The 15,415-nt window shown below is 30.3% G+C and overlaps 9 protein-coding genes across 9 annotated transcripts; 3 read left to right on the top strand and 6 right to left on the bottom strand. All coding sequences in view use genetic code 12, as the record gives it.

Annotated features, from left to right (window-relative positions):
- Positions 1-66: 66 nt before the first annotated feature.
- Positions 67-866, bottom strand: AHP1 (thioredoxin peroxidase). The gene has a single exon (XM_064884478.1). The coding sequence runs from the start codon at positions 660-662 to the stop codon at positions 126-128; it is 537 nt and encodes a 178-aa protein (XP_064737765.1). The 5' UTR covers positions 663-866; the 3' UTR covers positions 67-125.
- A 732-nt stretch (positions 867-1,598) lies between these two features.
- Positions 1,599-2,560, bottom strand: RJT21DRAFT_41531 (mannose-ethanolamine phosphotransferase). Its single transcript, XM_064884477.1, has one exon. It carries the CDS (start codon positions 2,452-2,454, stop codon positions 1,690-1,692), a length of 765 nt encoding a protein of 254 aa, XP_064737764.1. The 5' UTR covers positions 2,455-2,560; the 3' UTR covers positions 1,599-1,689.
- Positions 2,561-2,618: 58 nt separating this feature from the next.
- RJT21DRAFT_86379 (cleavage/polyadenylation factor CFT1) lies at positions 2,619-6,776 on the bottom strand (the record flags this gene model as incomplete). Its single annotated transcript, XM_064885473.1, has 2 exons — positions 2,619-5,392; positions 5,489-6,776. 2 exons carry the CDS (start codon positions 6,774-6,776, stop codon positions 2,619-2,621), a joined length of 4,062 nt encoding a protein of 1,353 aa, XP_064737763.1.
- Positions 6,777-7,503: 727 nt separating this feature from the next.
- On the bottom strand, positions 7,504-8,816 carry PGA38 (Pga38p). The gene has a single exon (XM_064884476.1). The coding sequence runs from the start codon at positions 8,756-8,758 to the stop codon at positions 7,655-7,657; it is 1,104 nt and encodes a 367-aa protein (XP_064737762.1). The 5' UTR covers positions 8,759-8,816; the 3' UTR covers positions 7,504-7,654.
- A 302-nt stretch (positions 8,817-9,118) lies between these two features.
- On the top strand, positions 9,119-10,600 carry RJT21DRAFT_121055 (uncharacterized protein). Its single transcript, XM_064881951.1, has one exon. It carries the CDS (start codon positions 9,428-9,430, stop codon positions 10,409-10,411), a length of 984 nt encoding a protein of 327 aa, XP_064737761.1. The 5' UTR covers positions 9,119-9,427; the 3' UTR covers positions 10,412-10,600.
- RJT21DRAFT_86815 (uncharacterized protein) lies at positions 10,556-11,194 on the top strand (the record flags this gene model as incomplete). Its single annotated transcript, XM_064885491.1, has 1 exon — positions 10,556-11,194. The coding sequence occupies one exon, from the start codon at positions 10,556-10,558 to the stop codon at positions 11,192-11,194; it is 639 nt and encodes a 212-aa protein (XP_064737760.1).
- Positions 11,195-11,377: 183 nt separating this feature from the next.
- On the bottom strand, positions 11,378-12,106 carry RJT21DRAFT_114591 (proteasome core particle subunit beta 6; the record flags this gene model as incomplete). The annotated part of the gene is made up of 1 exon (XM_064880258.1): positions 11,378-12,106. One exon carries the CDS (start codon positions 12,104-12,106, stop codon positions 11,378-11,380), a length of 729 nt encoding a protein of 242 aa, XP_064737759.1.
- Positions 12,107-12,444: 338 nt separating this feature from the next.
- TIM13 (protein translocase subunit) lies at positions 12,445-13,092 on the bottom strand. The gene has a single exon (XM_064881950.1). It carries the CDS (start codon positions 12,979-12,981, stop codon positions 12,676-12,678), a length of 306 nt encoding a protein of 101 aa, XP_064737758.1. The 5' UTR covers positions 12,982-13,092; the 3' UTR covers positions 12,445-12,675.
- Positions 13,093-13,163: 71 nt separating this feature from the next.
- Positions 13,164-15,372, top strand: RJT21DRAFT_41514 (putative hydrolase). The gene has a single exon (XM_064884475.1). The coding sequence runs from the start codon at positions 13,505-13,507 to the stop codon at positions 15,200-15,202; it is 1,698 nt and encodes a 565-aa protein (XP_064737757.1). The 5' UTR covers positions 13,164-13,504; the 3' UTR covers positions 15,203-15,372.
- The last annotated feature ends 43 nt before the right edge of the window (positions 15,373-15,415 follow it).

Here is a 15,415-nt window from a genome sequence, read left to right as displayed (position 1 = left end):
GAGTTTGACAATATATTTCTACAAAATCTGTGTGTGCGCAATTTTAAGCGCAAAAATTGCAGCAACCCTCTATATATACAACACGATATATTAAAAATTACATAATCAGAGCAAACTAACTATAATTAAAGTCTTTCTAAAACAGTGTTTGCACTCGAGATTTCACTGAATCCAAGACCATCTTCATTGGCAAGATAATCGATTACTCCATTCTTGACAATTACCACATATCTACCAGTTCTAACCCCAAAACCAGCAGCACTTAAATCTTCCACATAAGAATCTCCTAATGACTTAGAGATCTTAGACAATGGATCGGAAGCAAAAACAATGTAGTTCTCTTCATCTTTATAACCTAAAGCTTTACCCCATGCAGCTAAGACGAATGGATCGTTAGCTGTCAAAACAATGATTTTTGAGACCCCTTTATCTTTAAAATCTTGCAAGTGCTTTAAATAATCAGGGATATGTTGTTCAGTACATGTTGGAGTGAAAGCACCTGGAGCTGCAGTAACAACTACGGTCTTACCAGCAAACTCTTTAGCTAAGTTCAATTCAATTGGATTGGCACAAGCAGTAAGGTGATCATTAGCTTTAGCATATGGAACGTATTTTGGGTTAACTGAAGTTGGGAATTTATCATCAACTGTAATTTGAGACATTTTGAATTTAATATTTATTAATTAATTAATAGAGTTTTATGTTTAACAATAGGCAATTTAAGGTAATTGAATTGAATTGCTAGTACTAAAAGAAAATTACAATTATTCACTTTTATAGAAAATGAGGAGTATTTATATAATTTGCCATTAACCCCTCCGGTACAAACAAAACCGATTGGTTATATTCTGCGACAAAAGAAAAGTGTAAGGGGAAGAAATAAACCTATGGGTTCTGAGGCACTAAAACTTAAAAATTAAGCAATCTAAGTATTGTAAGCAAGATGACCAGTATTGATTTAATTCACTTTAATTCATATATTTCACTTATATAAGTATTGCATCTAGAACTTAACATTTATAATCAATTAGTTTGTAATGTCAGATTGGACTAGACATAATTTGAGACATAATGCTCACGCAAATAGGCAATGCCGATTACAAACTCCCACCACTTCCCGCTTATTGTAGAACAAACGTGTGTCATGCATGCAAGATAATTCATGCCAAAATATTTAGTTATAATTTTACAGCCTCCGTATATTCGGTCATATCAAATTTAATCTATAGATAAACTCCATATTCCCATTACCATTCCTGGCTACTTGACTTACATATATAGAATGGCATAGTGTAGTGTAGTCTGAGCGATTATTATTCTCTCATCGGAGTTGCTCATTACTCCGGATGTCCCTTATAAATTCTATTTTCTTTTTTGCGGAGAGTGCGTCACTACTATTAACTTATTTGTAATCTCCTATTATCGCTTTTTTGCAATCATACTAATAAGGTTGGGTGAAATTGATATGTAAATAGAGTATTATCTATGACGTTATATGGGGACAATGTTCTTTTCGGTTAGGCACCTTTTGGTATGCATAATTTTTGGGCATTTATATGAGCAGTTATCTTTTAAGCCACTTGATTCTACGGGGAAAACACTCTTGGTTACTAAGTGTGTAAATGGGTTCTAGACTCAATTTCGTTTACTTTTTTATATCTAAATACTGTATTTACATAATCTTATGAATTATGAAAGAACTAAACTTATTATACCACCAACAACTGACCCAATATAGCCTCCTGCTAATAAAGTAATGGGCCATTGTTGCCATGGTCTATCCCAATCTAATGGAATTGGCACGACTCCTAACCAAGTACCTACCACAATAGCGAGACTTGAAGATAATACAGAATGACTGAAAATTAATCTATAGATCTTATTGGCCTTAAAAATCACCAATAAATTATTAATGTCAAATTTGAAATAAATTAATAATGGATTAAATAATATAATTGATAAATGGAAACTTAATAAAATAGTTTGAGTTATATAATTAATTAATGGAGCTCCAAATAGTATGATAAATACAAATAAAGGAAATGCTAATATCAATGAAATGATAACACTACCAATTATTAATAATGGAACATTAGTATTATCATTTTTCTTCTTTTTAATTTTAATATTATTATAAAGAATATAATTATAACCAATTTGAATGGGGATTAAACTGAATAATCCATTTAATAATACTTCATTAACATTTTCAGTTAATCCATAATAAAACATTCCACCTAATATAAGTAAATTATGATATGGAATTGTTAATAATGAATTATTCAATTTAGGTATAGATCCCCGAATAGCTTCGTCTTCTTCCTTCTCTTTCTTCAATGTATCTTCATCCTTCTTAATTCCTGATCCATCTTCTCCATTGATATCTGAATCATTACCCTGATCCTCACGCAGTTCAAAGGATACAGACTTCCTCTCTGATTTGGTCTTAGCCATATTTAACAGTAGAGAATGATTACGACTTTGTATAACACTTCTAACAATATTGACGGGTTAACCTGTTTTTAGAACGACAATTTTTCTGTTGACTGCGAACGCGCACGCATCGGCGGGCTACAAATAATACAATACATTAATACAATACTCTTTATATACATTTACTATAGTCCTTGTAGAACATGTTCGAACTCAATTATATCCTTCCAGATATCTTGAGAAATATTCTTTGAGCTAACTTTACTAGATAAGTTTTTCTTTCTATCTTCGTTTAATTTGGCAAATGTTTTAATTACATCATAATCTAAAATTGGTTTTGTGTTAGTATCATTTCCAATTAATGATAAACCTCCATAACGATTTAAACGAGGATTTAAACCACAATAATGATATTCTTTATCAATTAATTGTTGTTGAAGAATATACATTCTTCTATAAGTAGCCTCACTAATGGGGAATACAGTAAAGAATGAACCATCAATAGTAGAACCAATAGTTTGAAAATCATTAGAAGTAGTAAATTCATGAATTCCTGTATCTGCATCATAACTTTCTTCACTTCGAGGAATTTTTTTCATACAAGTTACATAAGAAGTTAAAGCAAATGAAGCTCGAGATATTAATCTTTGACCATTTAAAGATGAAGGATCTTCAGGATCATATTGAACTAAATGTAAAATATTATTATTATCAGCTAATAATACATAAATTTCTTCATCTTTAGTAATAAAATCGGCACAATTAACATCAACATTACTTAAATCTTTTCCCAACATAATAACTCGGAATGGTTCTGCATCAAATCCAATTAACCAAATACTTCTAATAGAATCACCTAAAATTACTAAATTTCCAAAACTTTTAGCTTCAGTTACATATACTGAAGTATCTAAAAATGCCACTGGAACTACACTATCTTCTTCTAATTCTCTTACAATAATTTTTTGACCTTGAGCTGCTAAAAATCTTCCACTAACTTCACAAATTGATGTAACAGCACCTCTAGTATCTTCTTGAAACATTTCTTTAAATTTATGATTAGTTTCAGGTTTTCCTGGTTCAGGAACAATATCAATAATTTCATAAATTTTGAATGCACCATTAGATGATAAATCTTCAATTCTATATTTACCAGTTCCAACTGTTATTAATTCTCGTTTATTTTTAAATCTCTTCGAATTACCCACATCTAAAACCATTGATTTAACAGACATTCCAACTTCATCATCTTTAAATTCTATTGAATCAATAACAGTCCAATTATAAGGAGATATTAATTTAATAGAACCTTTAAAAGATTCAGGTCTTGGTAAATCATTATGAATTCCAACAATTGGTTTACCTTCTTCATCTATACCTTCATAAGGAATTTCACTAATAGTTGAAACAATATAAGTATTACTTGTTTCATGATAAGCAATTGATTTTATCAGTTCACCTACATGAACGGTTTTAATTGGCCAAGTATTTTCATAACTAAAATCAGATGCTAATTCACAAATTCTAGCATTTTGATGATTATCTAAATAAATTAATCCATTTGTAACTTTAGAATCAGCATATGAAGATATTGAAAGTATAGGAATTTTTGAAAATTTAAATATTCGAGGTATTGAATGTAAACTCTTTAATATAATATAAGGAGTTACTCCAGTTACAAAAATATATTTAAATCCATTTCTATTAGAAAAATGAACTAATCTTCTTTCAATAGCTGTACCTAAAGGATATGCATTATCTGGAGCTCCTGTTAAAGCAGAATTTTTTTCTTTTCTAAATCTATAATTTTCTCCATCATAAAATAGTTTATACATTATTACTTCACCTCCAATAGTTAAAATAGTTAAATATTCTTCTTTATGATCTTTATCACCTAATTCTCCTAATATAACTTGTTTTATAAAAGGATCAGGATAAATTTGTTTGGGATCAAAAAATGCTAAAGTTAAAGTATCAGTAAATTTATCAACATCATTTAATTGGAAACATTTTTGATTATGAAATCTATTAAATGCAACTATTCTATTATCACCAGTAACTAATATAAATGTTTTCAGTTTTGGTCCAATATCAGTTGGAGCCATTTGATAAGATAATGTAGAAATTCTACTTCTCTTTTGACCTTTATTTATAGCTAAATTAATATTTTTCAGTACAGCAGTTAATAATCGAGAATTTGTAATAGCTCCAGAAGTTATAATAACATCACTTAAAATTTTAGGAATTTCAACTTTTGTAAATGTTTCATTATATGTATTAATTGCTAAAATTAATACATCACCACTAGATAAAAAAATCATTAAGAATTCATCCTTTAAAGTACTATTAATAATTTCATCATCATTTGAAATTCCTTCATGTAATTCTAATCGTTTCTTAAATGAATTATTATATAATATAATCTTATGAGGAGTAATTTGTAAAATATATTTACCATTATTTAATTCATGCATAGAAATCGTAGCTTCATTATTAATAAAATCTTTAGATTTTAATCTAGCAAATGATTTTTCAATTTGAAAAATTTCTGATTTACTATTAATATCATCGGAAGTAATTAAGAATTTTTGATTTATATTCCACATTCGATTAACTTGAGAAAATGTTAATGATGATACAATATTAGGTTGAACAGTTGGAGTTATAATATTTAATCTACCTTGAATATGAGTTCCTGAATTGGATACTATACAAACTTCATTATAATTTGGATTCTTTAAATTAGCAATATATTTCTCAGTTGAATAGTATCCAAGAGTAAATGAAGATGTTACACCAAAATTCATTAATTCATCATGAAGTAAGAATTCAATTGATGATTTACTTAAAACAATCTTTTGTTCTTCTTCTTCATCATTATAAAAGTCATCATCATCTTCCTCTTCAACTTCTTCTTTACCATTCACAGTTGGCTTCCCATTAGATTTTTCTGATTTGACTGTATTGCCATCATCTCCTTCTCCTTGTTCGTCATCATCATCATCATCATCGTCATCCTCTCCACCTTCAATTCTTAAATTTCCAGTAGATACACTTGATGAATCTTTATATTTGAATTGCACTAATGGACTATCACCATTTTGATTAGTGAAAAATAATAAGTTATTATCAAGAACAGTGATATCTCCGGGATATACCAAATTAACACTATTATATAAGATCTTATCAATAACTTCAATATTAAGTGATTTAATTGATTTTCCATCAACTTCAAAATTAATATAATAAAATTCTCCATTATTAAGAACTAAAAGTACTCTATGATCATTGGGGATTAATACTACATTACAATTCTCTAATTTTAAATTTAAATCAGATTGATCAAGGTAATTCTTTGTAGATGCAGTAATTAAAGGAGTGAATTGATTAACTGCTATTCTTCTAACAATACCTCCATTATCAACATGAATTATTTCATTACAACCAAATAAGAGACATCCATTTAATGGTGAAGGTAAGGAAATAATTCTATCTATATCATAAGGTAAATTTTCTACTTTTAATACACTTACAGTAGTTCTAGAAGCTAAATCAATTGTAAGTATAGAGAATTGTAAATTATCCTTTTGTTTAATTAAATTTCCTGACCATACATGATTCTTTTGTGATAATATAGCTATAGTAGGTTCTCTGTAATTGTATAAAAATTGCATATCAACTATACTATCAATAGAAGAATCCAAACTTTGTCCATCTATTATAAAACTAGAATCAAATACCTTTGAATTTTCTGAACTAACAACAACTTCACCTGTATTAGCTCCACCACTTCCACTTCCATTTACTGAATTTTTATGTTCTACCATATGCTCATCATCATCCTCATCCATATCATCATCATCTACTTCATTGGTTTCAAATGGTAAGAAACATAATAGATTCTTGAATCGAAGACATGCACATGAATAATATGAAGGTTCTACTAATAATTCCGAAAATGAGAGTTTTTCATAAGTCATATTTTGAAGAGCTTCTTCATAATAATGTAATGAAACCGTAGATATAGTATGCAATTGATGATCCCATCTTATTATGGAAAATTTAGCCCATTTAGTAGATACTATCAAATAATCCAATACAGGATTTTCAACAGTTCTAATAGCTTTCAAATCTGTAATTTGTCCATGAAGTTTAAAATGATCTATTAATTTCAAACGATATTGTGGTTTAGTAACAGTAGATTTCTTTAATAATACAACTTCAAAGATCTGGAGTATCGATGCTTTACCAATTATCAAATGCTTTGTAGTAGGAGATATAAAGTTACATCCCACACTATGACTAATCCTTGAAGGTTCGATGAATTCATGGTATGCTTCCATGATTCCACCACTTACTTAGAAATTATATGAGATATATAGCTAGTTAATTGAAATATTATCATTTCTCATATATTAAGGCTATAAAGTTACCTGGTTGATATTCATGGGACATTTTGGTGGGTACACGCACAATGTCTTTGAAAAATTTGTGAATTACAGGTTAGAGGGGTGTTTTGCTAGTTACATAGAGCAAAGTTAGCTAAGTATAATTTATCTAGCGATTCTACAAAGATGTAAATGTTGAAAGAAAATGGTGTAAACCATGTTGGAAACGTAATTAAACCCTAATCGGTGGGGAGGAATTTGACTCCCGTACCTCAGATATTGATGAGGGTGGAGATATATAAAAATAATGCCATGTTCATTGTAATATGCTCGTCATGGACCGGAAATTTTGTTGACAATTACGGTTCCAGGGGCGAGGAAAACCTTTGCGCTAGAGGATTTGGACAATTTAAATATTATCATATATTTATATATATTAAATGGATTCATATTAAAGCCAGAACTTTGGTGAGTAAACTTTGTATGAGAACTGAAACCTCAATATTTCTTGTTAAAAAGTTATTGATGTAATAATACCATATTTTCTATAAATTACAAAGTTCGAGAGCGGAAGCGCTTTATTGGACCATAAGCCGGAAGAGGAAAGCCAAGCAAAACTACAGTTAGATTGCAATTAAGGTTAAATCCTGAAAACAATGACGTTTGTTTTACTAAGTAAACACTCTATATATATGGTAGTAAAGAAGAACTGAAGAAATCACATTATTAAGATAATGATATTAATAGTACATGTTTGATTGAATTTTCTGGTAGATTTATAGTGCTTGAAAATTAGTTACAAGAAACCAAAAATTTTAAACAACTAAAGAATCTCATATCATTAAGAATAATAATGTGATGATTAACCCGAATATACCAGTAGCCTTGGCGGTCACAGCAGCACCACCTTCATATGTAGAAAGTGTTATAGAAGGTTCTGATGCTGATGAAGACACTTGTAAAGTGCTAGATGTTGGGGTTTCTGTAAATATATTATTAGTGATAACATTTATAGTAGTGAATACTGGAGCTGGAGCAGAAGTACTAGTGGTAGAAGAAACTGGAGCTGGAGCTGGAGGAACAGTAGATTCTGTTTCTCCTGATAATGGACAATAGGTAGTATAAATAGTATTTTCTTCGGTAATCACAGTAATACCAGTAGTCTTAGGAATATTAGTACATTTGTTGTCAACACATGAAGTAATAGTGATGACAGTGGTAGATATTGAAGTTTCTGTGGTGGATGTGGCAGAAACTGGTTGTTCTGAAGTGGATATAGCAACAGCAGCTTGAGTAGATTTTGAACTTTCTGGACAGTAAGTAGTAATAACAGTGACAACACCATCAATAGTTGTTGTGTAAGTTGTCAAAGATTCAGAGGTTTCTGGATCTGCTGGTGGATCTGCTGGTGGATCTGCTGGATCTGAAAAGCTGGCAGGATCTGAAGAGCTGGCAGGTGGATCGTCAAATACAGTGGAAATTACTGGTACTATTGATGATGGTGTAGAATCTGAAACAGGGACAGCAGTTGCTATAACTGTAAGTACTCCATCAACTGTGGTTGTGAAAGTAGTAGAACTTTCTAATTCAGTTGTAACATAACAATTACCGTCGTCACAAACAGTAATAGTAGCTTCAAATTCACCATAATTGGTATCTGTCTCATATGCATATATAGTCTTTTTTGGATTTGAAGAAGTTGGATCCAGTGGTGAAACATTCACAATATCATAAGTTGCTGCTACAGCAGCATCTTGTGTACTTGATGAATTACTGTATACGAATGAATTTGGTGCTAAGAATGAGGCAGAACACTCAGAAGTGCATGGTAAAGTAGAAATTATTGTAGATTCAATAGTTGTGTAGTAAGATGATGATGATGAGGCAGCATAAGCAGATGTAGCTAATAAAGCTAAGGATGATATAATACCTTTCATTTTTTTGAATGATTATTTGTTAAGTAGTGATATGATAAATGAGAAAAGAAGTCCAAATAAATTTTTAACAATTATAATTCATGAGCTGATACGTTACCTCTTATATACCCTTATTGTTTGGTCGTAAAATAGACAGGAAGTCATTGATTTGGTTTTGATTCAAACTGTATTATTGTCATTTAACTGTTGCAGCTGCATTTCGCATCAATTTCTGCTGGCAAAATCATCCCAATTAGGCAACTCACCAGCTGCCGACTACTTTTTTAGTTCTAACAAAAATCGCACAAACTTTGATCTGCCCTGCAAAGAAAATATGCCAGCCATTTTTGGAGAATTGCGCGCCAGCTTAGCTGGTTATAAGAAAATAAATGAAGTAACACAATGGTTGCGTCGTTGCAATAAAGAAACGAAGAAAGTGACTCAATGTAAAGAATGGCTTGAGTGGCCGCCTCACAAGAAAAGAATGTATTACAGAATGGATCAAGAAATTTAGACGAATAAATCGTAAAAATATTTGTATTGTTAAATTTAGCTTACAAGATTTATGGAAACTTGTAGACACGACTCTTGTTGTGTGCAGGGAAGCAAATTTTTATCTTTTTGATCAGTAGAAGATATTAGTAAACCTCTATAGATCATAGTTGATGAAGAAGCAAAGGATCTACAAAGATGAATATTGTATTGGTAGCGTTTATACAAGTGCTTTTAATCAGTAAAGTCTTTGCTTTGTTGGATCCTACATCGTTTGTTATAGAGTTTGGGGATGCTAATATAGAAACTACGTTAGAACAATCTCGCTATTCATTCATTTATTTCTTTTCTGACTCATGTGGATTCTGTGACAAGTTCAATCCTGACTTTGAAAACTTAAGTTTACTTTATAATAATAGATCTGATCATTCTCTGCTTCAAATTATAAAGACAAATGCTAGGGCTAATAAAAGGTTAAGTGGATTATTTAGCATAAATCGTTATCCTAGCTTACGTTTACTTGATTTTGAGACTAAAGAAATTATAGAGTATGATCAAGACAAAAGAGATTTAGCTTCTTTAATAAATTTTGTACAAGCACGAGTTCCTGGTGTTTCACCCAATTATGATGGATTTAAACCAAGTATACATTATTTTGAAGATGTTAATTTTGATAAGCATCAACCAAATAGTTTAATTGTATTCACATTACCATTTTTAATGGAATGGAAAGATTATGTGTATCCTACTCATGGATACCAGAAATTAGCTCTTGATTTTCCTCATATACAATTTGGACTTGTTGATGTTGATAAAGTATCTGCACAAGACACCCTTGCTAAGTATCATATAACTAACTTCCCTGCTGTGATATACTTTCATAACGATGGAACTTTTAAAGTATTTAATACTAATTCGCAAAATCATGTAATCAAAAACAACTTGGGAGTAAATGATATTGAGATATTCCTCAATAATTTACATACAAATGAATCGGGAAAGTGGTATAAATCACTTAAGGAAATGCAAAAGGATCTTGAAACTATCATAAAATCAGATACACCAATTTCATATGGGAAAAAGGGATTTAATGTAAATCATAATCCTAACCCTCATCCATATCAGCAAGATACTGATATCGTAGAAGAGTATGATTCACTTATGAATCACATTGAATTATAAATATAATATATAGTCTATATAATAATAATTGGAAATTTCCTGTATATAGCCCCGCGCATATCTTTGACGTGTTGTAAATGAAAAAGTAACCATGAAACAAATCTCTACTAGTTTGCTAAAAGTAAGTCACAGCTAAGTACTATCATGAATATCTTTAGTTTCTTTGGAGATCTTTCGCATTTGGCGAGTATTTTCATCTTATTATATGCCATTGAACAAAATAAATCAATAGCTGGTATATCGTTAAAATCTCAAGCTTTATATGTATTGGTTTATGTTTCAAGATATATTAATTTATTCACCAAATATTATTCACTTTATAATTCAGTATTAAAAGTATTTTTTATTGGATCTTCAGTGTATACTGTGTATATTATGACGCATAAGTATAAGAAAAATATTCAACAAGACATTGATACATTTCCTGTGAGATATATATTAGGAGGTTCAGCATTATTAGCACTTATATTTACAAGAAAATATACAGTATTGGACATTTTTTGGACAATGTCATTATGGTTAGAAGCATTTGCCATTTTACCTCAACTTTTCATTTTACAAAGAATTGGAGAAGCTGAAAATATTACTACTCATTATATCTTTGCTTTAGGTATTTACAGAGCTTTATATATTCCAAATTGGATATATAGATACTTTGCTGAAGAACATTTCGATTATGTTTCAGTACTTGCTGGTTTACTTCAAACTGCTATTTATTCTGATTTCTTCTATATTTATTATACTAAAGTATTAAAGGGTAAAAAGTTTGAATTGCCTGTCTAAAGAAATCACATTACATTACTTCATTTCCTCGGATATACAAAGTAGACAGAGTTAATGTTAGATGATGGCAAACAGTTCGTACTGTGGCTTACTATTAATGTAAATCTATTGTATTGATTTCTTTTGATCATTTATATATGTATGTACGTATGTATTAATTGATTAAATAATTAAATATATTCATTAATCTCTCTTCAATGGGTAATATTCAGTTCTCACACCTTCTTTAGTAACAATTAAGAGTTCTAAACCATCACCAACATATATATGTCTTTCAGTAGCTGAAGAAAATGCATCTCTTACTAATTCCAATACTTCTTCCAACTTTAAGTATCTTAAATCTTTCTTCTTTTTACCATCAGTACCTGGTTCATATTGATTTTTAAAATTAACTTGATTATCAAGGAATGGCATTATTAAACTAGCAGCAGCACCTCCAGCTCTACATTGTTCTCTTTCATAAGATCCAACAGGATCATAAGAATATACTGCACCTTTTCCATCTTCATCTAATCCAGCAATGATTGTATGAACATAATAAGGGAAAAATCTTTTACCATATAATAAATGTTGAATATATCTAGCAGCACTTTTAATATTCAATTTCTTTCCACCATGATCAAATTTATACCATTTTAATTGATTTCTAAATCTATCAATTAAAGCCACACCATCAGCAGCAAATCCATTGGCTGTCATAATTATATCATCACCAACATCAAATACTTTTGGTTGATATCTTGTATGAATAGAATAACCTTCAACTTGTCTAGTATCTCCTGCTAATACAGCAAAATCTTCACCAGCAATTCCCAATACTGTACCACCATTATCAGAATATGGATTGAATCTATGTTCAATTGGAACATGATGAACTTCTGCTGAATATTCAGATGCCACTGTAGTTCTCATGATGTTATATATGTATTATTAGTATTTGTAGTATTTGTATGTATATGATAAATGTCAAACAACTATGAAAATAAAAAATTAATGACTATACAATGACTATGGTTTTTCAAAAATAATCAATTGGACAAAGTACTAAAGAAAATTGACTGAAGTCTGACTGTTCAACTCCTTTCTTACTAGCCTAGTTCTGGAGATTGAGGTTTGGTTTTTTAGTTGCCACTGATTGAAAAGTATATTGGGCCCCTGTGCACGACCTCTCTGAAAACAAAAAATTAATTTATAGTAAGAGTATAAGTTTGCAGTCAAATTCAAATACAATTACACTGATAATTATACAATTTTATAAATAATTAATAAATATTTATTGTCATTAATGCTATGTAAATTAGTGTCGTAACTCTCTATATCCAATAAGCATGATAGAATAGAATAGATTATATCATGTTCGTAACTATTAATACGCCGAGTATGCGTAGTATGAATGTTTATAAAATGTATGTACAGAGTTGTTCCAGACAAAGTGTGGCTAGTTATGTGTAATTGAGTAAATTGATAACATGGAGTTACATCTACTTATCGTTTGAAGATTGTTGAATTCTGGTAATATATGCCTTTGATATGACATTCCACGACCTCATATATTTTTCTAAACATTGACTTACACATTGATCTTCTTGAGGTCTAAGGACATTAGCAGGTTGTGAAATACATTTTTCAAAGCAATTTTCGGTGATTTTGCTAACTAATTCAGTAGCATTAGCTACTGCTAATTCTTGACTAATTTGATTCTCAATTTCTTTCTTAAGTTGTTGAGATGGTGTAGTAGCTGGACTACTTGCTGATGCAGCTGCTGTGGATGATCCAAATAATGCCATGTCTCTATTTACTCTTCAAAAATTAGAATTCCTTAGATACCACAAAACTCTTTCCGAACACTTCTGATATTCGATACTCTCTGCAATATCTAGTCTATAGACGATCAGTAATGGTATCGTCATTAAGTCCGCCATTGTTCCGTTCCTCTTGAAATTTTTCTCCAGCAAAAAAATAGTTTACCCGGCTCGGTTCTTAATATTAGCATCCGAAATTGTGTTACTATATACTATATATATTCCTATGAAATGGTTAACTTTTGATCTTTTAATATTATAATATTATAATAGATAAATACCCTTAAATAATTACTTGTCATTAAATAGATCCATTTAGGAAAGTGGAATCTCAAGTGTTTACTGATATTTTAGGAGTCATACAAGTAGTTCTTTAGTCAAGGTATATTTGTTTTGTGGGGCACACGTGAATCCATCGAAATCAAAACTTACTTGAATGCAATAGCTTATTGCTTGGATTTATAGTATAAATAGTAAGAAGAATAGTGTCTAAACAGCCTTGGAGACAATGTCAAATCAAAATCAAAATCAAAATCAAAATCATAATAACTCCCCACCAGCGAGTCAATCTGCTCATTTATTTATCCTAATCCATGGATTATGGGGTTCACCGGTTCATATGATAACTATTGAGAAATTGATAAAGGATTTATTGCCTACACGTTCTGCAGAGAAAATTGTTACGTTAAGACCTCAAAGCTTTAGATTCTGGAAGACATATGATGGTATGCATTTAAATTCTCGTAAGATCATTACAGAGATTCTTTATGAAATAGAAACTTTGAAGGAAAGAGACAATTTAAACGTGACAAAGGTAAGTTTTGTGGGATATTCTTTGGGTGGATTACTTGCTCGATATGTAATAGGATTATTAAATGAAATGCAATTCTTTGATACTATCAAGCCAATCTTTTTTTCTACTTTTGCAACTCCTCACGTTGGAATTGAATTCTTTGCTGATAATTTCTTTGATAGCACAGCAAATCATGTTGGACCATATTTATTTGGTTTGGCTGGTAAAGAATTATTTATAGCTGATTCGGATAAATTATTACTTGAAATGGCTGATCCTAAAAAGGTATATTTCCAAGGTTTGCAAAAATTTGAAAAACATACATTGTTTGCTAATGTAAAAAATGATAGAACAGTAGCGTTCTTTACATCATATATTACTGAATATTCACCATTTGATGAATGGAAGGGAATTAAAATAAAATACATTAAAGATTTACCTCAAACAAGAGTTGGAAATGTATATGTCAAACCTAAATTTGTTGATTTAACTAGACTGAGATTATTAGATGCTGATGATTTGAAGCAATTTAAAGGTAATATTCAAGAAGAAACTTCAATGTTTAGAACCAATAAAATTTTAAAAGTATTAATTATTATATTGATTGCCATATTTTTGATTCCAATCTGGATACCATTGGTTTTATGTACTAGTTTATATGTTTCAATTTATAGTGGATTTAAAGTTAGGGTTGTTAAATTTCCACAAGTTGAACAACATTGGTTAAAAGTGAAGGATTCAGTTTATGGCATATTGCCTGTTGATCCTCAAGATGCTAAGATTGGAGAAGAACATAGAAAATTAAGAAGATCATTATCTAGACATGAATCATTTAAAGGAGATACATCACAACTTACTAGAAATGCTATGGAAAATATTATGTATGCAGAAGAAAGATTTACTGGTAAAACACCACCGGTTGGTGATGAAGAAGATGATGAAAAAGAAGAACCAATTCCTACTGATTCAGTTGTTGATGATGCTAATGATCTTAATCTTGATGATGAGAGTGATAATGAAAAGAAAGAAATTCATAATCAAGCACAAAATGATGCAAATGAATTGGTTTCTATTTTCAGTACTAAAAATTCAAATAAGAAATTAATTAGTGTGGATGTTAAGACCAATGATCAAATTACTAAAAGTAATTTATCAGCACTTAAGATTAAGGACTATTCGCATTTCCCACTCTTTACAGAAAAGACTAAATTAAAATTAGATTCGAATAAGAGATTTATTATAGAGCAATTAAATTCATTAGATTGGGTAAAGATCCCCATATATTTGGATTGTTGGAATGCTCATGATAACATAGTTAGTCGTAAAGGTCCAAGAACCAGTTCAAAGGGTACAGCCACTATAGCCTTATGGTGTTCAATCTTAAGAAATCACCTAGAGGAAAATGAAAATTAAATTTGGCTGCAACTGCCAAAAAAAAATTGGGCTTGTCCACTAACTCACTCGCTGTTTGTTTAATTGTTTTTTAGTTGACCGTTTTAGTTTTAGTTTTTTTTTCTTTGGTTGCTCGGCCGGTGCCTGCCTGCCTGCCTGCCTGCCTGCTAACATCCGAGCAATGGCAATTATCATAGAGTTACATATATAGCAAACTAGGAATTTCATATATTG

The sequence above is a fragment of the Scheffersomyces amazonensis genome (assembly GCF_036850825.1).
Source record: "Scheffersomyces amazonensis strain UFMG-HMD-26.3 chromosome Unknown RJT21scaffold_4, whole genome shotgun sequence".
Classification (NCBI taxonomy): Eukaryota; Fungi; Ascomycota; class Pichiomycetes; order Serinales; family Debaryomycetaceae; genus Scheffersomyces; species Scheffersomyces amazonensis.
The sequence above is the reverse complement of the archived record's forward strand: the minus strand, read 5'-3'. Positions and strand labels throughout refer to the sequence as shown.